General features: G+C 39.5%; 2 protein-coding genes across 3 annotated transcripts in view; both read left to right on the top strand.

Annotated features, from left to right (window-relative positions):
* ZBTB41 (zinc finger and BTB domain containing 41) overlaps window positions 1–6132 on the top strand; it is a 51532-nt gene extending 45400 nt beyond the window's left edge. Inside the window, exon 11 of the mRNA XM_075528694.1 lies at window positions 50–6132. Within this exon, the coding sequence (XP_075384809.1) occupies window positions 50–705 (656 nt within the window). The 3' untranslated portion in view covers window positions 706–6132. The remainder of the gene's footprint in view (window positions 1–49) is intronic.
* Window positions 6133–16946: 10814 nt separating this feature from the next.
* The window catches only part of ASPM (assembly factor for spindle microtubules), a 49798-nt gene continuing 40920 nt past the window's right edge, over window positions 16947–25824 (top strand). For both annotated transcript variants that reach the window (XM_075528681.1, XM_075528671.1), the window contains exons 1-3: window positions 16947–17392; window positions 22031–22174; window positions 22335–23829. In XM_075528681.1, coding sequence (XP_075384796.1) covers window positions 17096–17392; window positions 22031–22174; window positions 22335–23829 — 1936 coding nt within the window. In that variant the 5' untranslated portion in view covers window positions 16947–17095. The remainder of the gene's footprint in view (window positions 17393–22030; window positions 22175–22334; window positions 23830–25824) is intronic.

Below are 25824 nucleotides of genomic sequence, written 5' to 3'. Positions count from 1 at the left end.
ATTGTCTTATTGAGTGCATTCTACATTGAAATTCATTTTTATTCTACAGGTGAAAAACCATACAAGTGTCAAATATGCAATCAATCTTTTAGAATTAAGAAAACTTTAACAAAACACCTGGTTATTCATTCTGATGCTCGACCTTTCAACTGTCAGCACTGCAACGCAACATTTAAGAGAAAAGACAAGCTGAAATACCACATTGACCACGTTCATGGCATCAAATCTCCTGATGATGCCCTCAGTACCTCTGAGGAAAAACTGGTATCGTTGCCAGTGGAGTACTCATCTGAGGATAAAATTTTTCAAGAAGAAACAAAACAATATATGGAGCAGACCAAAGTTTATCCATCAGAACCCAAGAGTGTGTTACAGAACGTGTCTGCTGAAGTATGCGTTCCAGTAACACTGGTCCCCGTTCAGATGCCTGACACGCAGAGTGATGTAGTCCGTCACACCACCACACTCCCACCGTCTTCTCACGAGCTCCTTCCGGCTCAGCCACAGTCCACGGAGTACCCGCGAGCAACTGACTTAGCCTTCCTGGAAAAATACACCCTGACTCCTCCACCGGCAAATATAGTTCACCCAGTCCGACCTGATCAAATGCTAGACCCTAGAGAACAGTCGTACCTTGGCACATTACTGGGGCTTGATAGCACTACTGCAGTACAAAGCATTTCTACTAATGAGCACCATTCGTGAATCAATCTAAACATTCCACAGGCGTTTGGGATGGTTACGTGCTCATGGTTGCCAAGAGCTGATGACATTCAAATTAATAGAGTTATGATGTTTTGTTTTGTTTTTTCCATTTTATTTAGCTTCTCAAGTCCTTAGTACAGTTTCAAATCAAGAAAACTACGTATACCTGTTTACAGAATAGGTGCATATTTGGATAGATTTTTGAGGCCTAATATTCAAAGTGACCATCTTGGGGATTTTAAAAGATTATTTATTGTGAGGTTTTAATGGTTTCTCAAAAACCTTTTAAGAATTATTAGCTTTTGACACTATTAATGTTTTTTAAAATTTTGGGTTTTTTTATCAGCAGAATTTTTGATTCTTCTAAAATCTCATTCCTCTGTACTCTTTTACCTGCTCCTCAAACAAGTTTCAGGGCCATGTAGCTTTTACGAAGGAAAGTAAGATTATATGTTGCTAATTGCAACTGCACCTTAAGATTCATTATTATATCATTCAGATTATTTTAATTGCAACTAGGAGGCTGAATTTACAAGGATGTCTTGGCTATTTTCTGTTGTCTTCCCATTTATTCATTATTTTAGATTATCATTAACCTTTGAACTTTTGACCAGCCTAAAGCCAAAAAACTTTCTAATATAAGATTAGACTATTAATTACATCTAGGCTTGAAATAGTTACCTAGATTATTGAGTTATCCTCATACATCAATTATAAGAAATCTAAATATAAGACTAAGAATTCAATTATATACAATGAAAATGTGTTCAAATATGAAGGTTTTAGCTAGATCTTTTAAGGTAAGTTTAGTAAACTTTGCAGTATCTTTCAGAAGCATTAACAAGATAATCCCCAGCTTGGACCTTCATTCACAATAGGAGAGAGATCATCACTCCTTAGTGACATGTCCTGAGCAAACCCTCTTTGTTTCGTTGACCTTTGCTGATTGAAACTATGGGAAACAGAGCCTAGACATTGCATGCTTAGTTATGTGGTCTGAAAATGTGCCAAAATTTGTATGTGAACTGAAATGAATAGTACTTATTTAAATGAAATACAACTTGTATGAATTTTACACCTAATACAAGTTTTACTTTGCCTCTGACATAAGCATTTTTATCTATACTTACCCTTGATTTTATTTTTCTATGAAATAGATTTTGAGGACTTGTTGAAAGGAAATAGTACTCACATAAAAATCTCCCCGATTAAAATTAATTGAGGGAAGTCAGTCAGAATTATAAAATACTTTAAAAATGTGCACTTTCAATATTTTTAAGTCAATTTAAACTTAAATAGGCTATTTCCTAGTGGTTGCTTGGAAGGATTAGAATAGTCCAAGGTGGTTAATTATTAGCATATATCATCTGGATATAAACTACTGGAAAATAACAATTTAAAAAAGTTTTCCCTTTTGGTCATGTTTACACTCCTAATTGCTTTAAGCACTTTCTTTGTGTAAACTGTAAAGTTTGGCCCAGCCCTTGTAAAAAAAAAAAATCACAAATAAAATAATGTCCTTTTAATTGCTTAATAAAATTTAACTGCTTAATAGGAAAAAAAATGTTTGCTAAAGCACTAAACAAGTGGAAGTACTTTCTGGCAACATCACCACACTAGAGAATTTTAAAATATATATTTGAATGGAAGCACTTGACCAAAGGAGCTCATAAAAATAATAAAACCAACCTGAGTTTTGCCTCTCTTGTAAGGGTTTGGTTGTAATTATTGTAGGATCAGTGGACATAGTTAATTTATGAATTCTTTTTCAGCATTATTTACTTTTGTATAGAAATGTTATATCTGGTGTACTTTCATAATTAAGCTTGAATACATGAGGTACTATTAGTCTGCTAGTCTTTCAAATTGACTTTAAAAATATATTTCTTTTTGGTTTTTATCATAAAGACTAATACAATTTTAAATAAAAAACTTAATATAGTGGGGGAAAACCCACCATCACTTTACTTGTACCCTGCCTTACATATATAAGCCAATGTAGCAAAGCCTGGATTTCTAAAATGGTAAATGGCATATATATATATGTGTGTATGGTATATGTTTGGTAGCAGAAAAAAGGAGCATTGCAGCACTGCATTCTTACATGGAAAAAATGCTTTTTGCAGGTATTTACTGTAGGATTCATTTAATAATAATAATGTGCTCATGCTCCAAGTATATGGTTTGGCTTGTAGAAACTGGTTTACATAGAACTTTTCTGGAATACATCTCTTATTGTAAAGTGAAATATTATATTTAGGTATTATTGTGAATAATACTTTTATCATAATTAACTGTTTATAAAACACTTTCACATATGTTCTCTCATTTGAACCTTATGACCAGATCTAAAAGAGGAAGATTGTGCTGCATTCCTGTTTTAGACGTGACGACAGGGACTCAGTTACACTCGTGTGATTAATCAGTGGCAGCGCCACTCATCGGAGAAGAAAACTAACCTTAATGAGTGCTTACTAGGTGCCAAGCACTACTTCTCATTTAATCATACATAGAGAGTGTCATTTTTATGAAGATCCCCGGAAAACACAAAAACCAGTCTGCTGCCTCAAGTTCCCAAAAGTATAAGAAAAATTTAATTGTGAAAACCTCATGGATTTGGGCAAACTGAATGTATATAATGAAGTTGGCATACAAAAAAAATATGAAATGAGGACTGCTCTCTTCAGTTGATACAATGTTTGATTTGAAGCATTTGGGGACAAATGTTCCAGTAACTCTAAAATCAATTCTTTCTATAACTGTACTTACAATTTTGATTATTGCAACTAAGTTTAGCCTCATTCAGAATTTTTAATTTTATGACTATAATTTATTGTTTTAAGTTATTTTTAGTTGATAGCACTTAGCAGTTAGCACTTAATCTATAAATTGAATTATTTATCAAGTCCAGAGAAATTTCTTAACATAATTGGTTTTTACTTACATGTACCAAAGATTTTTTGTAGGTATTAAATAGCTTAAAAGAATTTAAATTGTATGTTGTGTCAATAAATACTGTCCAAAGAAGCACAGTGGAAGTCCTAGGATTATGGGTTTTTTGAAAAAAAATTGTTAGTTTGGGGACTACAGACTACATGTTTGTATTTATGTTTATAAAAATAAAAGCAGAAGAAAATACTCTGGGAATGGATAGTCATACTGACAAAGCAATTACAAGTAAGAATGCTCAGTTTTTCTCCGTTTAATTAATTGAATGTTATCTTTTAAGTGGATGCTATCAAATATTAAGTAATAAGCTTATTTTTTACACTACACTCTTAAAATAATTTTTGCCTTAGATTTTTTTAAAGTCATGTTGAGGTTATTTTTATAAAAAACAAACAATCAGCAACAAAACACCTAGTTTTTAACAACCTAAGTTACCATTGTTCCTCATACCAGCAAGATTTAACCAACAACTGTACAAATAGTGATATTTGTATACTTTTAACTAACAGACATTTATTGCTGGGGAGAGGAGGAGCAAACAAATAGGGTTTCACCTGGTGCTTTATTAAGTGACTTCCTTTTCAGTGATGGTAGGTCATGAAATAGGTACACTAATTTTCTGTCAATTTAAATGTGTCAAAACATCATTTTTGGGTGACTATAGACTGTTAGTTAAGGGCTAATAAATATTCATGGATTTTAAATATAATTGCAGTCAAAAACACAAAGTGATGCATTTATAAGCTTGAATGTTCTTCTCACCACACCATCTCTCTACTGTGTCCTTCATTGGTGAGAAGTAGATGTGGGGTGTCACCTCTCTGACAGCATCCTCTTATACCCATTCTTTTCTGGATTGAAAGCTTTGTGCCTTTTCAATGTGTTATATGTAATTACTTAGAGTTGATTCTGCTGACTAGATTGAACTGGTTAATAAATGGTATTTCTGTTGTTTTTGTTGTTGTTGGTCTTCTGTTATAATATGTTGCCTACTGGTTAGGCAACAATTTTTTTTTTTGCTTTACTTAGGGAAACTGACACTAAGTAGCAGTGTGAACATATGTATTTTTCTATGATTTATACATCATAATTTTTTATCTCTAGTGTGATCGTTATAGTTGCTTTGAACCACTCCTGGGCATGTCTCTAGATGCTTATTAGAAGATTCTGACAAATAAAGGAAAATAAGAATAGTGTGTCTTTCTATCCATCCCCTCGTCCCCCTAATTGCCTGTTTCCTGGTTCCACTAGAAACCAGGTGCCATGACTACACTGCTCTGCACTAAGCAGCTGCTTATTTCAGTTTGCCTAAAACTGAACCAAGGGTTATGGTTTGAGAGGAGTTTCTCACTAGGAGCAGCAACATTCCAAGTAGCATATAATTTGAGTTGATTAACTCAGGAGAAATTAGTACTTTTAGGCGAAGCTGTATTTAGATTATTCTGATTCTGTGCCAAATTAAAACTGATTAAAATTGTATTCTTTAAATTTAAAGGTAAACTTTCTAAAACTTTAAATATTATTATGTGAAATGTTACTTGCTGTTAAAGTGAATGATGGATAATGTGGGAATAACTTCATAACCAATTTCTAGGAACTGTAAATCTCAAATCTATTGCACTTTTCTCCCTCAGTAGGTTTACCCCTTGTTTCCTCTGAAATTAATTTCACTTAAAGGATGCTAGCATGCTTTCTGCTCTTCCATTCTGGGTTAGGTGTGTGGATCATGAGACAAAGGGGATTATGTTAGAGGGTTTGGTTTTGTTTCCTCTTCATGTTTGAATTTATTTGTAATAGTCTCAAGGCTATGGCTAATGAAAATCCCAAGCAATTTAAATTTAGGTTCTGTAACTACATGTAGCTCATCTTTATATAAAGGAATTAAATATATTTAGAGCATAGAAGTTATACAAGATGGGCACAGCCTTCCAACCCCAAAACTCCTGCGTAATGGAGTAATTTCAATGTTTGCATTACTGTTGGAGATTCTAGAGCTTTTCTTGAATAAAACACGTGTACACATCTCCTGTTAGTGTGCCTCTCTGCTTGGCATTCCTGCTTGTTTTAAAATGAAACAATGCATTGTGGCATAATTACCAAATTCTCGTTCTTTCCAGCAGTCCTTTCAGCCCGACAGGTAAGAGGATCACAGTGGGAGAGTGGGTGCCGAAACAATGACTCTGAAGATGGGCACTTTGCCGACAGTGCTCCACGTTGTATACTAAATGTTCTGATTAAAGGAATTTATGGTGTACATTAAGGTTGATAAATGTAGCTTTTGGTCTCAAGTCATGATTTTTGTTCTTAATTACTAAAGAAATTTTTTAAAGAATTGCAAATAGAAAATCTAAACTATCAAATTTCATTTTGTCAACTGTAAAGTATGTTGTGAATTTTATAGCTATTTAAGTTGTCTTGTGTTTCTTACATATAAATGTCTTTATAGAAAAACTCAGTTCTCTGTAAAGAGTAGGAAGTACATTGTATATTGCACCTAGTTCTTTGTGTTATTTTGATATTTAAAATAAATGTAAAGTTCTTTGGTTCTAATAAAGCTTACTTAGGTTTTATTGGATTGCATTTTCATAGTGTGGGACTACAGTACCGTTGACCCTTGAACGATGGAGGTTTGAATGGCATAGGCCCACTCTTCCTTGTTTATTTGTTTTCTTTTGGCTATGGCTGTGAGCTCAAATATTGGGCTCATCTACTTAAATGCTGATCATCTCCCCAGAGGGGGAAAAACAGTTGTAGGTGGTCCAACACAGTTCAAACCCACATCCCACAGGGTTCAAAGGTCAACTTTCAGTTATACATGAATTTTCAACTGTGTACAAGCTTGGCCCTTCGATGTTGTTAAAGGGTCAGCTGATTTCTGAAGACTGCCTTAAATATTGAATGCAAAGACCATGAGCAGGGAAAGCCAAGCTTTAATTCATATCTAATTTGTTTCTTACCACTGAGTGTTATTCCAAAATATTTTAAAGATTAGCTATATTAAGCTATTTAATGGGTTTAATTTAATATAAATGCAAGTCTTAGTGGTGACTAATATTCCTTGAAGTGGTCATATAATGCTTTGTTTTACAAGGGAAAAGTGCAGCGAAATGCCATGAATCAGTTATTAGGTGCAATAAATAGTGGCCTCTTATCTCTCCACTCCTCACTTCCAGACTCATGCCAAGGGAGAGATGGTTACTGGTTGAAGACATAATTGCCACGCCGTAGTTTAGTCCCCCAGCCTGGCAAGATGCTGTCTCCTTTCTGGGGTCTACCTAAGTCATCGACAAACCAGTCGATTCTACCAAGGCAGCTGCTTTTAAGTATTGGAAGACCAGCAAATCCTTATGAGCACGAATTCATTTCTATAAAATCTTCTGTTTGGAGCTAAACACATGTAGGATGTTCTGTTACCTATTATCTAACTAATGACCCTCAAATTTAGTACCTTAAAATAGTCGGCAGCTACCAGCTCATGGTTTCAGACAATGTGGCAACAGAGTAGTTCAGGTGCCTGTGGCTCAGGATGTCCCATGAGTTGCATTTTAGGTGTTAGGGCTGTAAGCTGGCGGAATAGGGGCAGCGTTGCTTCCAGCCTCAGAGGGTAGTGAGCCTGGCTTTCTCACACCTAACTTCTCTAGCGGGCTACTAGAGGTACAGCAGCAGGCATTCCCCCACAAAGTGATTGCAGAGGAAGAGAGAAAATACCCAAAATGGAAGTTGCAGTCTGGAGCCTAATCTTGGATGTAGTATTTCATCACTTCTGCCATATTCAGTCATAAACTCAGCCCCCACTGAAGAGAAACAAATTAAGTTTCCTCTTTTGGAGACAGGAGTAACTAATCATTTGTGAACATATTTTTAAACCATTACAGACTCATTGGTTAAAAACAAGCATTTGTTAAGTTAATTCTAAATCACAGCGACCCTATTGGGCAGAAATAGAATTGCCCCATGGGGTTTCTGAGACTGAATCTGTGAGAAAGCCTCATCTTTCTCCCCTGGAGTGGACAGGGGCTTAGACAGCCAACTCCATGGCTAGCAGTCTGACACTTACCCCACTTGGTTAGAAAGCATTCTGTAAATCCATGAATAACCGAAGAGGCACAATTTGCCCTTAGAAAATGCCTCTCCAGGAGACAATCTTGTCTTCTCTGTGATAAGACTTAATGGGGTCAACCTGGCACTGGTAGCTGGTGGTTCCCCTGGAGACTGGAGTCATAGTGAGAGTTGAGCATTGGCCTGTTGCTGCAGGTTGCACACGTGGCAGTAGCAAATTAGAATAGCCTGACTAAGGGGAGAGGTTCGAGATCATTCCCCTCCTCATTCTTGTTGCCATGGCCACTTTGTATATGGAATCACCGAGCCATCGGTGGGCTGGCTGAGGAGAGAGGCTGACACCCACAGGGTATATTGTTCTGTTTATCTAATTATTGAGCCATTTCTTGGAAGGTCTCGCACGGGCACTTAACATGGCTATATGTTCCTAATGATCCATACCTAGGCTGACAGAACAGCTTCCAGACTCTCCTACTTGTCCCTAACTTTCCATTGTGCATTTTTCTAAAGCTTAGACCAGATGACCAACCTGTTGGTCACTGCCAATGAATCAACATAGAGCTGTACTGCAGGCCATGTCTTCTTGCTCAAGTGACTAGTGGATGCGTTGTCCAAAATCCTGTTCACTTACATGCAGACTCCTCTTCATCTGCATCTTTTAAATCTGTCCTTGAGTCGAAACTGCTCTGTGTAGCACTAGTCATATCTGGATGGACCACCATACAGAGCCATGTGCTAAGGAGGCTGTTTGCTTCCTTTATGAAGCTGTCATTTAGAAATATCCGGGTTTTAGGTGTAGATGGATGAAGAGGCAGCATGGCAGGAGACGATCCTAGTCGCTGGTTTGCGCAGCTTCCCAATGTATTCCTGGCCTGCTCAGCTCTGGTCTTCTGTGTGCCAGCTTTGTTTAACCGTGGAATGCTGCCTGCCACAACCTAGTTTATGGTTCTTTGTATTAGAGCGGGAGTCAGCAAAGTTTGGGGAAAAGGTTCAGCTAGTAATTTAATTGTTTCAGGCTTTGTGGGCCAACAGTTTCTGTCACCACTGCTCGACTCAAGGGCATTTGTAGTCAAGAAAACTATGATCGAAAAGCAACTCGCCATATTTGTCCTATGGTTTATGGTCCCTGGATTAGGTATTATTTGATGCAGGCAGGGCAAGTTAGATGCAGTGCAAGTTGGACCCCGCCAGTCCCTTATCCCAGTCTCTACCATAGTTCAGTTACAAAACCTGGAGCTGCTTTTCAAATAGCAGAGGCTAGTTTCCACAAGAAAACCAAACAACAAGAAAGCACGCTCACTGCCACGGAGTGGATTCTGACCCCAGGGTCGAACTGCTCTTGAGGCGGGGTGTTTCCAAGACAGTAACTCTTTAGGAGGGTAGAAAGCCTGTTTATCTGGGGAGTGGCTGATGGTTTTAAACTGCCGACCATCTGGAGTTCCAGGCTGTGATGTCTCCAGAGGCACTATTCTGTGTTTCAGAGAGGCCTGTGGTACACATAGCTGGGCAGCTGACATTGTAGCAAGGACAAAAATCGAAAATTATGAGGTTTAGAGTGATTAGGTAAATGATGTGGAGACACATGCTCTAGTAAGGTATGTGTCTTCTCCAAAATCTAAAGAGGCCTTACAACTAAGTGGTACAAAAGTATTAAAAAAGGTGACTCTTTAGAGCAGTGCTTCTCAACCTGTGGGTCACGACCCCTTTGGGAGTCGAAAGACCCTTTCACAGGGCCGACTTAGGACCATCGGAAAACCCATATTTCTGATCATCTTAGGGCCCAAGACACCGCTCTTCTATTCGTCTCTGCGGGTTTGCCCACATGCAGATTCACCCACATATGAGTAACCAGCATGAAGACGGTTACCCATGCTACAAGACAAAATTTCATTTATTTGTAATTAGAAATAAATATTTCACAATATATAATTACATATTGCTTTTTGATTAATCACTATGCTTTGTGTTCAATTTGTAACAATGAAAAAATGATTAAAAAACGAAAATACATCCTATATATCAGATATTTAAATGAGGATTCAAGACAGTAGCAAAAATACTGTTACAAAGTAGCAACCAAAATAATGTTATGGTTGGGGTCACCACACCATGAGGAGCTGTATGCAAAGGTCACTGCATTCGGAAGGTTGAGAACCACTGCTTTAGAGGGTATATCTTGATGATTCTCAGACCACTGGACCCCTAAACATTTACCAGTGTCATGAGAACATGAATTTGGGTAATTATTTCCTATCTTCTCTACTCCTGCTTTACTACCAGCATCCCAAGCTCTTGTGACTATTGGGGGAGGCACTTATCCATGGGCCCTGAGCAACTCTGACCACCTTTGTAGGTTTGCCAAGAATACAGGGCATTGACCATTGTCACCTAGTCCATCTCTCCAGACCGTGTTTTCAGGGAGAAACATTTAAGGATAGTTACCAACAATGTGCTATAAAAAGATCCTTGGCAAATACAGCGCGATCCTCTCCCGCAATGCCATCCACTGTGTGCGGGCATTCAGCAGAGGCTCTTTGGACTGTCCTCATGGCTCTTAGGGTGCAGGGAGGGCAGGGAAAATGAACATGCTATTTGGCTACTGTGTTTGCATGAGTAAGAAGGAAAGCCCTTTTTGTCTCTAATTCAAGAATCTTTTCTCTTCTGCCAGCGTTCATGGACGTGGAAAGCTAATTAGCTTTTAAGTGGAATAAAAATTTCAGATCCTCACATTTCTTGTCAGCTCTTTCTTGCTCACCAGGGCACACTAGCAAATGTCATCAATATAATGGGCTAATGAAGTGTTCTGAGAAAGCAAGGTTTTGAGGACAATATAATAGCTTAGACAAGAGACATGACTAGCCTTAAGGTTGATAGTGAAGCGATAAAAACCGCTTCAGTCTCTCCTTACTAGCTGCATGAAGAAAGGTAATAAGCAGTGCCAGGTGATAGCAAACTAGGGGGCAAGGATACACTGTTTTTTCTGTATAAAAGACAATACATTTGAAACTATAGCAGCAGTTGGCATCATCACCTAACTGCTATGATCTGTTGTCATCTTATAGGCCCATGTGGCTTTTCTGCTGGCCATACAAAGGACATGAATGGGTATGGTTGTAACCACTCTCTCTGCCTCAAACCTGCAAAGTAATCTCTGAAATTGCCTTCGAGTTATAGCATTGCTTTTGAGTTTACTATCATGGAGGAATATAGAGAACTGATGGAGTACTAGTTATGCATTGGACTGCTAACTGCAAAGTCATCAGTTCAAAGCCACCAGCCACTCAATGGGAGAAGACAAGCTTTCCACACCTGTAAAGAGCAGTCTTTGAAACCCAAGGGGCTGTTTTTTTTAAAAAAAATCATTTTATTGGGGGATATTACAGCTCTTATCACAATCCATACACACAGCCATTGTGTCGGGCACTTTTTGCATATGTTGCCACCATCATTTTCAAAACATTTTCTTTCTGTTTGAGCTCTTGGTATCAGTTCATTTTTCCCCCTTACTCCCCCACCCTCACCCCCTCACGAATCCCTGATAATTTATAAATTATTATTATTTTCTCATGTCTTACACCAACCACTGTCTCCCTTCGCCCACTATTCTGTTGTTTGGTCTCCTGCAAGAGAAGTTATATATTGATCATTGTGATCAGTTCCCCCTTCTCACCTTCCCTTCCCCTATCCTCCTGCTAGGGATTTATCTGTCCTGGATTCTTTGTGTTGCAGGCTCTTATCTGTACCAGTGTACATGCTCTGGTCTAGCTGGATTTGTAAGTTAGAATTGGGGTCTTGATAGTGGGGTGGGGGGAAGCATTAAAGAACTAGAGGAAAGTTGTGTGTTTCTTTGGTGCTATAGTTCACCCTGACTGGCTCATCTCTTCCTTGTGACCCTTCTGTGAAGGGATCTCCCAATAGTTTACAGATGGAGTTTGAGTCTCTACTCCACCCTGCCCCCTCATTCACATCAATATGATTTTTTTCTCTGGGTCTTTGATGCCTGATAACTGATCCCATCAACACCTTATGATCACACAGGTTGGTGTGCTTCATCCATCTGGGCTTTGTTGCTTCTCGGTTAGATAGCCACTTGTTTATCTTCAAGCCTTTAAGACCCAAGACACTGCATCTTTTGATAGTTGGGCACCATCAGCTTTCTTCACCACATTTTCTTAGGCACCCATTTTGTCTTCAGCAATCATGTCAGGAAGGTGAGTATCACAGAATACTGGATTATTTGCACAAAGTGTTTTTGCATAGAAGGAGTACTTGAGTAGAGGCCCAATGTCCATATGTTACCCTGTGGTAGTTACATAATCTGCTGTCAATTTGAGACTTAAGAGTGAAGGGGTAGAGTTTAGACTGTCGATCAGGTCACAGCTGGATGACCTCATTTGGATGCTCTAAGGAGATAAATAGTTCTCTGGAGGCGGGACATTGGCATCCTCCCTGCAAGACATTTCTGTGAATGAGCCACATGGACACACTGATAGAGCCAGAGCCTTAGAGCTGGAGGAGCTATGTGGAGACTCACGCTAGCTCTAAGATTCTTCTACTACCACTGGATCCACAAGACTTTCTACCCACTGGCCTGTGATCTTCCTGCACTCAGTGTTATTTCATGTGTTGTGTGAGTCTAAAGAGGAATCTATAGACTTGGATCGGACATATGGGTTAATATCGGACTTATGGATTGGATCTGGACTGGGATGTTTACTCTATATTCAATTGCTCTTGTGTATAAAGCTTTTTCTTACACACGAGTGCCTATGAATTTCTCTAGTCTACTCAGACTGACACATACCTTAACATAGTTCTAACCTGTTTTACAGAGTTGCTATGAGTTGGAATCAACCCGATAGTAGTGAGTTATGGTTTGTTTGTTTTTATTATCATGGAGATATAGGGATTGGTTGGGGAGAGATAGGGATTGATGAGGAAGGGGAGTTACAGGGACTACTATTGGATCTTTTCTTTCATAAATATCTTTACTCTTTGTAACTGTAAGCCAATGTGAAAATTCTGCCGGTAATAAAGTATGTGTATTCTAATTTTGTATTGGAACTCTAGATGAAAGCCATTCTACTGGATGCTATTAGAGATGGATTAAGGACTAGATGCCATCTCCCATAAGCTTCCTTTCTGATTCCATGGTGTTTCTGCAGTGAAGCAGAAAAACAGGATCTAATAGCCCCTGAAACTCTGGGTATCCCCCTTCCTCCAATTACATGATTGCTGCAGTTCTGAGGAAAAGTTTAGGTTAAGATCTATAGCAGGTATAGATTTTTCATGACTAATAATTATTAGTATTTTAAAAACCGAAATGAAACCCAGTCACTGAGTTGATTCTGACCATAGTGACTCTATATAAGATTTCCAAGGCTGTAAATCTCTACAGGATCAGATAACCTCATCTTTCTCTCAGTGTGGGTTTGAACCACACTGGCTTTGAGGTTAGTCATACACTTACTCATCAAGATCATCTTCAAACATTTGTCTGTGGACTAGTAAAGTGAGTACTATAGGTTGTATTCATGTTGCAGGACGTTTTCCCTTTGGGGCAAAATCATTCCTCAGTTAAGGGTCTTTGGATCTGTGCTCTCCATTTAGTTTTCTGCTTTGCAGATATAGAATTTTTTTGGTTTTATATATCAAACTGAACCACAGCATGTCGCCTGTCTTATATCTATGGATCCTGGTCAATCCCACAGATTCTTGGCTCGAATTACTATCTAGCCCTTGAATGTTGTGGTTCTGCCACCTGTCTGTTAAATTCCACTGCCCTTTATCATGTGTGGGTCCTACCATTCACATTGAGATAAGATGACCCATTCTCATTCCTTACTTACTGATGTGAATCTGAGTGGACTTGATGCCACTGGGATCACCATCTCTGGTCTGTAGAAAACTGGTATCACAGGCCTCTGCAGTGATTTCCAAGTCACCATCATCAATGAGTTAATGTGTGTGTGTGTGTGTGCGGGAGGAGGGGGCAGAGAGGGGGATAGAGGTGGTTGGGTAGATTGCACATATTGATATATCTCAAGCCCTTTGGATTTTTTACAAAATATAGGTTCCAACATTTTAACTCAGTTGACTATAAACCAGTGTTTAATCCAGCCTTCAATTAATGAAGCTGGTTGACTATTAGAGTCATTTCCAGCTACTGGAGCCAACATATTAAATGTAAAGAACAGGCATAGAATGGTGAGGCATGAAAGGTGAGGGGCAAGTTAAAAAAAAAATACAGGTAGAGTTCATTCTTGTTTTTCAAATCATGATAGCCAGGTTTTATGAAGAAAAAATATGAAAAGTGGTATTGGAAAATAATGCTCACTTCCTGTCCAAAGATAAAGGTCATGTTTACAGGGTTTTGTTTTTGTTTCAGTTTATGAAGTGTTGTATTTGTAACACTAATTTGATGAATTAGCAGCATGAAATATTGTGAAATGTTGTCAAGTTGGTTCCTGTGTGAAGACAATGAAAACACTACCAGGCCCTCTGCCATCCTCACAAGTGTTTTCTTTTTGATCCTATTGCTGCAGCCACTGTGCCAATCTATCTCGTCCTGGGTCTCCCTCCTTTTCTCTGCTGCTCTACTTTACCAAGCACGATGTCCTTTTCCAAGAACTTGTCTCTTCTGATAAAGTGTCCAAAGTACATGAGAAGAAATCTTACCATCCTTGCTTCTAAGGGGCATTCTGACTGTACTTCTTCCAAGTTCTCTGGCAGTCTACGGTATTTTCAATATTCTTCACCGGCACCATAATTCAAATGTATCAATTCTTCTTTGGTCTTCCTTTTTCAATGTCCAAATTTCACATGTTTATGAGGCAATTGAAAATACCACGGCTTGGGTCAGGTGAACTTTAGGCCTCAAAGTAACACCCTTGCTTTTCAACACTTCAAAGAAGTCTTATGCATCAGATTTACCCAATGTGATGTGTGGTTTGACTCTTAACTTCTGCTTCCATGCGCATCCATTGTAGATCCAAGCAAAACAAAATCCTGGCAACTTTGATCCGTTTTCTATTTATTGTTATGTTCCCTATTGGTCTATTTGTGAGGATTATAGTTTTCTTTACATTGAATTGTAATCCATACTGAAGGATGCAAACCTTGCTCTTCATCAGCAAGTGCTTCAAGCCCTCCTCATTTTCAGCAAGCAAGACTATGCTATCAGTATATTACAGGTTGCTAATTTTAAAATTAAATAAGCCTTCATCTAAACCTTATGTCATATTTAACTTCTCTGATTATTTTTTATCATACATATATTGAATAAGTATGATGAGAAGATATAACCCTGATGTACACTGTTTCAGATTGTAAACTGTGGTTACACATTGTGCTGCTAATCATAAGGTCAGTATTTCAAGACTACTTGTAACTCTGAGTAGAAAGACAAGGCTTTCTACTCCAGTAAAGAGTTACAGTCTCAGAAACCCACAGGGGAAATTTTCTGTACCATAGAGTCACTATGAGTCAGAATCAAGTCAATGGTAGTGAGTTTTGTTCACACAACTGGCTCTTGATCTATGTACAGGTTGCACATGAGCACAATGCAGTGTTCTGGAATTCCCATTCTTCTCAAGGCTATCCATAGTTTTTTTTTTATGATCCACACAGTCAAATGTCTTTGCAAGTCAATGAAACACAAGTAAATATCTTTCTGGTATTCACATAATATGTAAATGAAAAATAATCAAAATTTTAAAAGATATTATATAAATAAAAATCCTAATGTAAATTAAAATCATAGGATTCTTGTTTATAAAAAAAATCTTACAAGAAAATGATGAATAAATCTTACTTTTTTGTTTCAGAAGTAGCACTTTCATTGTGCATCAATCCTGAGAGCTGGATTATATAAAACAAGTTTACTTATTTAAAAATAATTGAAAGTAACAGAGTTTAACCTTAGGTCAAACTAAGATGTCATTCAATATAATATCTTCCTATTTTTCTCCTATTCAAGGGCTTTTCTTTTTACATATGGGTGCACACACACACACACATATATATATGTTTGCCACAGTAATTGTCTGGGTACATTTCCTGTGCACCTGCCCTTAGACAAGTTATTTAACCTCTCGTCCTCAGTTTCCTTCTCTGTAAAATAAAAATAATAGTATATATTTCATAAGGTTGAGGCAAAGATTTAAAGTGCCTAAAACAATCTCTGGCATATAGTGATAGGGCTATGTAAGTGTTATTCTATTTAGGAAATAGCCCTTGTTGCTAGGTTACCCTGGCAATTCCAGGGGTTTTCTTAGCTGTAATCTCTCTTCTGTGCAACTGCTGGGTGAGGTCGAACTAAAATTGCAGGCAGATGGCAAATAGCTAGTACCACCCGAGTCCTAAAACTCAGATCGCCAAAATTATTGCCCTGGAGTCGATTCTGACCCACGGCGACCCTATAGGCTACAGGGTAGGGTAGAATTGCTCCTGTGGGTTTGTAAGACGCTACCTTTTTAAAGGAGCAGAAAGCCGCATCTTTTTCCTGGAGCTCGGCTGGTGGTTTCAACTTGCTCTGCGTGTGGAGTAACCAGCACGCCACCAGGGCTCCTAACCACTTGATACCGAAAATCACAGTGAGAACGGAGGCGTTCCTCATCAGAGGCATCGCCTCTCAAAAGGATAACTTGTGGACTACGGGAAGCCGGGGATTTCAGTGTTCAAGGGAAGGCGTGTCCCCAGCATCCAGCAGTAAGAATCAGAATGCAAATGTACTGATCACTTGCTGTGGTAAATCGCTGAACTAGGCACGTTTACGCCATCGTTTTCATTTTCCTATTTCTCCGAGCGAGAAGCGAAGTACGGCTAGTTGATTCATGTAACTCTGGGAGGATACTGTTGAAGGAGAGAGAATGAGAAATGAACTTCTGCTTACTTCATGGCTTTGCCCGGCAACCCCAGGGATTAGCACGTTGGTCTTGGAAAGGCTGTTACTCTCTTTCCATCAGCACATCCTTCAGGCCCGAATCTTAAGGGGGACACTACTGGCAACCGGCTTGGGGGAGCCCTCCGAACTCCGTCACCGAACTTGGCTTCCCTTGCAGACGCACTCACGGCAGAGGCCAGCGTTTAAATAAGGCGCGGCGCTCTCATTGGCCAGTGGCGCCTTCTGCTTATTGATTGGCTCTCTGAGCAAGTGGGCGGCGCCAGGCGGCCCTCATTGGTGGAGGCGGAGGTTTAAACGGAGGCGGAAAGCTTTGGCTGTTTGGCGTCTTGTCGCTGACTGTGGATTTGCGGCGCTGCGTTCCTTTTTCTCCTCGGGCGTGGGGGCTGGAAAAGAAGGGTGGGCGAATCAGCTTCCACACCCTCCACAGCCAGCGCTGAGGGAAAGCGGTCAGCGGCCTCGCGGGCTCTCGGAGCCGCCATGGCGACCCGGCGTGGGGGGCGAAGCTACTGGGAGCTGAGTCCCACGGAGCGGAGGCCGCCGGCCAGGCTGCGGGGCCCCGGGGCCGCCGAGGAGGCGGCCTCCCCGGCCGTGCTGTCTCTCAGTCACTTCTGCAAGGCGCCTTTCCTCTGCTTCGGCGACGTCCGCCTGGGCGCCTCGCGGGCGCGGTCCCTCACCCTGGACAACCCCAACGAGGAGGCGGCCGAAGTGAAGGTCTGCCGCTTCCCGGCCGCCGACCGCGGCTTCAGCATCGCGACGCGCGGGTTCCGGCTGCAGGTAGGAGGGAGGGGCGCCGGGCGAAGGGTGGGCTCCCGGGAAGACCCTGCTCCCTAATGCGGAGCGAATCCTGCGTGCCTCGAGTGCCAGGGCAATCGGGGACTTGCAGGATGACAGCGCCTCCATAGACAGAATCTTTAAAATGTTTACATCGGCCTGGTGGCGCAGTTGTTAAGCTCTCAGCGTCCAACCACGAGTCCTGTGGTTGGAACCCACCAGCCTATCGTGGGGGAGAGAGGAGGACCTCTGCGTCGGTGGAGAGTGGCAGGTTTGCAAACCTGCCGTAATTCTACTCCGTCCAGTAGGGTCGCTGCGAATCGAAATGGACTCCACGACCGGGCTTGTTTTGATTTTGCTTAATCGCTGTTGTTGTTAGCTGTCCTCGTCACCTGCACTCAATCGCCCTTGGAAAAAACGCTGTCTGCTCCCGTGTCAGCCCCAGGATTGGTTTCAGATCCCAGCGCTGCGATCTGTGGAGTTTACACTCGCTGATTTTCCCAAGGGCATTCCCAGCCCATTCTTCCGAGGCCACTTTCGTGTGGCGGTCCCACTGAAACCTGTGCAGCACCGCAGCTTCCAGCGAGGAAGCTTCCGTAGGCAGTTGGGTGGTGGGTGGATGTGAGGCGCATTGGCTAGGATCCAACTGGCCTGGAGGGCGAGAATTCAACCATGCAGCCACCACTGGCCCTGCTCCCTATTAAATAGGCATTTTGAATAAACGTCAGGCATTGTGAAATGTTCATACATTGGTGATAGCAGCTTTTTTGAGTGCTTTCTATCAGCCATATTAAGATGTGTGTGTATGTGTGTGTGTGTGTGAGAGAGAGAGAGAGAGGAAGAAGGAGGAGGAGGAGGAGGAGGAGAGAGAATGAACTGTGTTTTGGCTAAATGTCTACAGCAAGAAACTTCTCTAGGATTGTTTTACTATGCAGATGTGGTATGCATAGTTTGATATTTTACCACAGCCCTTCCCCTTTACCCCTTTTGTTGGCAGTTTAGTGTTGACTTTGAATCAAATTTCATTTTATGATGTTTCACACCTTGGCTTTTACTGAGTTGCACCAGCCCATCACCAAAGATCAGGGAATTTACATTCTGATTTTGACTTCTGTGGCCTTTCCACTGAGTAGAACCTCTGAAAGAATGATATTAATCCACTCACTATCCAACGAGGTCTGAATTAGTTGGATAAGAACCATTTGACAAAGCAGTGTAAAGAGATTCTACGTTGAAATTCATGGACATGTGTGTCATTAGTAGCTCATGTATCCGTCTCTTGGAAAGATTTGGTCTTGGAAACCCTATATAGGGTGTCTGTTACTTGGACTTGAATTGGTGGGATTGTGTCTCTTTTATGACTGCCTCCTTTCCTTTTTATATAAAGGTAAAACCGTATAATAGGTTTTCTAGCCACATAATGGTTTTACTTGTTACTTTTTGTCATAATGTGAAACAAAGACTTTATTTTTTATATTAACTGGTTTATAAAGTTCAGTTTTTTTAAAAACCCAACTGTTTATCATGATATATCGTCTCTCCTTTAAAATAAAAACTCATCCTTTCCTCCTGAAAAAGAGCAGATATGGAGTTTATATGGTCAGTAAGGTTTTGTATTTGGCAGATAAGGTCCTTCTATCTCACTTCCAGACTGTGGATGTAGGTGCTAAAATCTGGACTGGGGAGGCACAGCTGCCTGGGTTCTAATAAACTGTTATCTGACGGGGCGAGATAATTAAAGCTTTCTGAACTAGGTCATGCCATCCATGTCAAATATGCTTAATCATAGTACTTCCATCCTAGTGGTGAAAACCTATCCTAGAACTAATTGAGTATTTAAGATATTTGTACATATGCCTGATATATAATAAGGAATTAACAAATATGAAGGGTCTTAAGAGTCATGGAAAATGTATATTATGAAAAAAACCCTCCCGCATGGATTAAACAAAATTGCACCAAAATAAACTTGTACTAATTTCTTATAACACGTGTGAAGAGGACCCACTTTAAGGCACTGAGAAGGTTAAGGCATCAGTTTGAAAAAGTCAGAGCAATTTGAAGTCTGCTAAAATTGAAGCAGAACAAACATTCTGGTGAAGCTTAGGTGGAAGAATGGTGAGATCATTCATTAATGAATGTTAAGGGGGACATTGTCACCAAAGAAATCGACAATTTACAAATGGACAGCTATTTAGGAAGGAATGAGCTGATGTTGAAGATGATGTACACAGTGTCAGACCATTCACATCAATTTGAGAGGAAAAAATTTTTGGGGTGTTCTAAATTAAGAAATCACTTTGAGTTGGAATTGATTCGATGATAGTGAGTTTGGTTTGATTTTTTAATTGAAGAAGGCCAATGATTAATAGTGGAAACAATAACCAACGCCACAGACATTGAAATTGATTCAGCATTCACAATTCAGACTGAAAAATTTCCATTCTATGGGTGCCCAACTTGTTTCACTCAGATCAACTACAGACAAGAGCAGACATTCATTTGGAGGTGATAAATGTATTTAAGATCCGATGCATTTCTTGGAATAATTGTAAACAGGAGATGGAACATGGCTTTATCAGTAAGATTCTGAAGACAAAGGACAATGAAAGCAATGCCTACCAAGAAGTGGAGGTTGTCCAATTAAAGTAAAAATTAACTAGCAAAGAGTAAAGTCATAGCAACAGATTTGGGGATGCTTACAGCAGTTTTGCTTGTTGGTTTCCTGGAAGGCCAACGAATTATAACATCTGCTTGGTATGACTGATTTGCGAAAATATGCCAAAGCTTCAGCAGACCAACACCTGGGAAAGACTTTCTCCAGGAAAACAATGTTCATGCTCGTGCCTCTCGTCACACAAGGCCAGTTTTGTGAGTCTCAGTGGGGAAGCACCATCCAGTCCTGATTTGGTTCCTTCTGACTTCATTTTGCTGCCTAACCATAAAAATAAAACAAAACTTTAAAGAGCATGGATTTTAAAATATTATCAACAGTTAATAATTGTAAACAATAATATTTTTCAAGAGTCCTGGTGGAGTAATGGTTACACATTGGGCTACGATCTACAAGGCTAACAGTTCCATGCACCGACGCTCTGCAGGAGAAAGATGGGGCTTTCTACTCCTAGTTAATTTGAAAACTCACTGGAGCTGTTCTACCCGGTCCTATAGGGTGGCATAGCAATGAGTCGGCATCGTCTTGATGGCAATGTGTTGGATATTATTCAGTTAATCATGTAAAACAGACTGCATTCACATGGTTACATTCCCAGAAACCTAAATTCTTTAACCCATTGCCATTTAGTTGATTTTTGACTCATAGCAAAGGGCAGAGTACAACTAACTGCCAACGGGTGTTTCTGAAACCAGATCTTCTTTCTCCCATGAAGCAGCAGGTGGTTTTGAAGTACTGACTTGGGGTTAGCAGGCCAACAACACATAACCCCCTATGCCACCAAGATTCCTTATATAGTGACCCTGTGAAAGGTTTTTGATAGTGTCTTTATGAGTACAGACAGCCTCAACTTTCTCTTGCGGAGCAGCTGAGGGGTTTTAAATGCCAACCTTCCAGTTAGCAGCTAGGGTCCTACTCACGATGCCTCCAGTGCCCTTATGATGAACTAAGTAGTTGGTATCATTGCTTGCAAAGGTGTCTGGAGCTTGATGAAGCTTATATGTTGAGAAATAAAGTTTACATTTTTAATTTCTATCTCTTTGTTCTATGAAGTCTCCTCATATTAGTAATGATGATGATGTGATGATGTAAATGAACTTAAGAGGAGTTTGTCGGAGAGAGGGATTTCGTTGATTGCTTTTATATTTCATTTATTAAAAAATCTCCATAGTGCAATGTCATTATACCTACCTACTCACTTATTAGCTATCTCGTTATTATAGCAATAGTAGAAACTTGTACAACTATGTGTGCATTAGTGAAATATGTCTGACAGCAAATGTTAGGTGAGGATAAAGCTGGCTGTGAGGACTAAAGTTATATGTCAATTATAGGTTAGGTCATGACTCTCAGTGGCTTGGCAGTTATGTGATGGTGTGATTTTCCAGTTAGGTAATGATGAAATCATCCATCATTTTGTGATTTGATATGATTATCTTCCATTTTAACATACTGCTGATTTTTACATAATTACCTAATTCTTGCTATATTGCTATATTGCTGACTATATTGCTAAGTGAAAAATGGGTATGTATTTGAATGGAAATAGTGCATTTAGATATCTAAAGAAGCAGTAATATATCAGTAAAGTAAAATATCCAACTATAACAAAATATTTTAGAGACCTGTTGTATTGCTTTTTGTATATGATTAATATTTTATTATATGTTTTATTGGTGTTTTGAACCCTATTATTTGTATTGAGCTTTTTCCATATAATGAAATGAGTGTAGATTGTAGATGACTTGTGAGATGTGCTGAAGTCAGTTCCACGTACAGTGACCCTATTTCTGTACAACAGCACAGAACACCACCTGGTCCCGTGCAGTCTTCACAGTTGTTATTGTCGGTGACTTACAATTATTAATTTATTATTATATTCTAAATTTTATATGATGTGGTTTAATTATTATGTTTTATTGTAAAAGCCATTTAAAATGGTTGTTTTTTGTTTGTTTTTTTCATAGCCTAAAGAAAAAATTGTGATTTCTATTAACTGGACTCCAGTCAAGGAAGGCCGCGTCAGAGAGGTTGTGACTTTTCTTGTAAATGATATTTTAAAGCACCAAGCTATATTACTAGGAAATGCAGAAGAACGGAAAAAGAAAAAGGTAATAACTTTGAATAATTCTATGATTTCATATAAAGAAATGTTTACTGTCCTGTCAAAATTATTTTGATATCACACTTAAAGTGAGGTAACATATATTGCTAATTTAAATATAGTAAGTAGCTATCCACTTATGAGATATGTTTTGTTTCTTTTTGCAGGGAAGTCTTTGGAATGGCAATAATAAGAAGACTGTTTCAATCTCTTCAAATCATAGCAAAGGAATTTCTAATAGTGAAAATGTTAATGAAACATTCAATGTTTTCCCCAAAACCGACATAGCTAGAAGCCCATTACAAGCCTGTGAAAATTTGGTTATGACTGAAGTCCATTCCCCAACAGAACAGAATTGTTTAGTCCTTGAAGAAAATAGATTTCCCATATCACCAATTAGCCCCTCTTCCACAGGAAGCTATGGTGAGGCTCGCTTGTCACTTTCTAACCGTCGATCTACCACCTACACATCTCTTCACATATCTGAACATGTGGACGTGTTGAAAGTAGAAGGCTCCACCATTTTAAATGACGTTAATCAGCAAGTCATATCAGTAGCATCCTTTAATTCCAGAAATAATATTAATGGCCAAACTGATGAGAATAACAGACTCCTTCTTACTCCAAACTGCTCTTCTTCAACTTTGAGTATCACACAAAGCAGTGGGAATTTTCTGAGTCCGGACTCTTTTGTACGTAATAGCCATATAGGAAATAATGAAGTTGAATTAGTCACACGTCTTTCTTCAGATACATCTTTGAAAGACAATTCAAAGGTTGTGCATTTGGAATCAAAAAGTGTACATGAAATTTATCAAACTATTTTAAGTCCAGATTCTTTTGTAAGTGATAGCTATGGACTAAAACAGGCCCTAGAATCAGAGACAGTTAAACCCATACTATCGCCAACTCAATTTGTGAAAGATAACATGGCCTACATATGTTCATCTCAGCAAACATGTAAACTATCACCATTATCAAATGACAATTTTCAGGCCCCACAACCTCCTCAAGTTTGGATCAAAAATAAAGTTTTACCAGGTACTTATGATTGTCAGGATTCGAAATCTCCCAGAGCTATTTTTGAACAACCCAAAACTGTAGGTATGAAGTCAGATTACCAAAGTTTTACAGAACAGAACCATCTGAAGTTTTCTGCAGTTCAGGATTCTAGTTATAAACACAATGAACAATCCAAAAAACGCCCAATACTTTCCAGCACTGTTACTAAAAGGAAATCTAACTGTGCCAGAAAAAAACAAACTGAAACAAATAAACCAAAGGCGAAGAGATGCCTCAACAGTACAGCAGGTGAACTTGAGAAAGTGATAGTTGAGAATCAAAGAGAGAAAGAGTCTTTTCATTCATATCTTCCAATTATAGAGCCAATTGCAATTAATTGTAACAATGGTAAAAGTGAAATAACAAGATCTCCCTTGAAGACTATGTTGGTTACCCGTAAAAGAAAGAGTGCTGGACACTTGGAAGCTGCAAATGTGAGAAGTGCAGTTGTGGGACTTACTGAAATTCAAGAAATCAAAAGAATCCACTTTTCTCCTGTGGAATCTAACACATCAACTGCTAAAAAGAACAAAAAAGTCATCACGCCTGTCTCGAAACATATGAGTAGCAGAGCGAAATTAAACCTGAAGAAGAGACCAGGTGAGTATTGTTTATAACGCTTGCAATGACAGTACACTTCTAAAAGGCACATTTTCTGTTTCTTTGGTTTTTGTAAATCTGTTGATAAACTTGTGTTAAATTTCACTGCTTTGCTTGTGGAAGAGAAGGCAAATGTAGTATTAGGACTGAATTCTTGAGTTGTTTATGATCATGCCCATATTTAACATCTTAGTGCTTTATTGGGCATGAGATGTCTACATTTCTTTAAATATATCTTGGAAATATTTATCTTGATTCCTTAGTTTCTCGGTGCTTCTTACTGTGTGCCCCAGGGAACCACTTCAGTTACTTTCCATTAGTTCAGGCTCTGATTAGAAGGCCCAGTGAAGAGCCAAGCCTCAGGAGACCATCTACAGCAAGGCTGCTCACCCTTTTCCAACATGCAAGCTACTTGCAATATGATCTACCAACTTTAAAAATGCAAAACATTGATCTTTATTTATTTATTTTAAAATGCATTGAGAATTCTTTATATGTACAATATATGTTTATATACCTTGCATAACTGCATGAGTCCAGAGTACACAACACAACACGATTAACTATGTACATTTTTGTCATGACCTGAGTTTACTCTGATGACTTGCATTGAATGGAATGAGCCAGGGATGCATAGTCTGGACAGGAGCTGCTGACAGCCAGCCTCAAGCACACTTCCAAATGATCATCACCTATGGTGGAATGTTACTTGGACTTAATGATCTTCATGTGGGAAATGGCTGACTCACAGCAATAAGTAGAGCCGAATAATGCAGTCAAGGAGGTAGCCCATTGTCTCATGTTTGGGTACTTTCCCTCTGCGACTAAGTTCCAGAACTGTTCATGTGCTCTGGACTTCAGCTGAATGTCAGCTGTAATGTCAAAATCTCCCATTCCGTATGAAAGTGATACGTCTTTGTCTTCTTACTTGACCCAACTCCCCCACTCATTTTAATACTTTCTTGCGTTTAAGAGAAAAAAAAAAAAAACAAGGTCTAAACATTGGCGATAACTTAGCTTGTCAGCTTTGCTGCACTTAGCGCAGTTGTTTGCGCATGCAGTTGACACCTAAGCTTGCATCTGATTGGCTGCGCTGAATATCAATTAAGTGACGGGATCGATGATAGGCTTACATCTATTTTTTTTAATGCCATACAATCTACCCACACTACATTTGTGATCGCTTAGTAGATTGTGATCGACATATTGAGCATCCCTGATCTAAAGAAAGGAAGTAGGGTGCTCTTTGTACTGTGTGCTCCTAATGAGTTTTCTCCCTTGGCCCCCTCCAAAAGCTAATACTGAAGAGTCGGTCACACTGAGCCTGTACAGCAGAGTAGAACTGCGCCCTTTGGGCCTCCAGGCTGTAAATCTCTGGAAACAGATCGCCACTTTTAGCTTTGGAGTGGCTGGTGGCTTTGAACTGCTCTCCTTGAGGTTAGCATCCCAGTGCTTTCCCCGCTGCACCAGGGCGCCTTTCAACTTCCTTAGTGATCTTCATTAAGAATGTTAATTAAGAAAATCTTAATTAGGAAGAGTTAAGGCCTGGGAGTTCTGCAATCCTTTGGAGAAAACCTCCCTATTTCTTTCCAGGGCTCACAACTTTACCACTACATGTTTGCTTCAAAAACAGAACTAATTCCACCATGCCCCTTTAACCCCGTTTCCTCATAGAGCCATTACCACCATATAGGAAAATAGACCACACTAGTTATTTTCATATAGTCATATAGCTCCTAGGAAATATTAAGTATCGGTATTTTTGTGTCCTTTCTCTATGCCCATCCCTTAATTTGAATCATCTCTTATTCCTCCAGCCCTCCAAACTCTCAGGTGCTCTCTTGGTTTCTGATTTCTAACTGTCCCATCTCCTCTCTAAACAAAATTCCGTCAATTTGTTACCCTGCTGAAACCCAATTCTCTTTCAAGAACTCTGTTCTCATTGCGACCCTCGTAAGTGGTGTTTTCTGCTCCTGGGACTCTATGCCTTTTGGC

This window comes from Tenrec ecaudatus, chromosome 1 (assembly GCF_050624435.1).
Source record: "Tenrec ecaudatus isolate mTenEca1 chromosome 1, mTenEca1.hap1, whole genome shotgun sequence".
NCBI classification, from domain to species: domain Eukaryota; kingdom Metazoa; phylum Chordata; class Mammalia; order Afrosoricida; family Tenrecidae; genus Tenrec; species Tenrec ecaudatus.
Note: the sequence above shows the minus strand (reverse complement) of the source record. Positions and strands in the feature narration are given on the sequence as shown.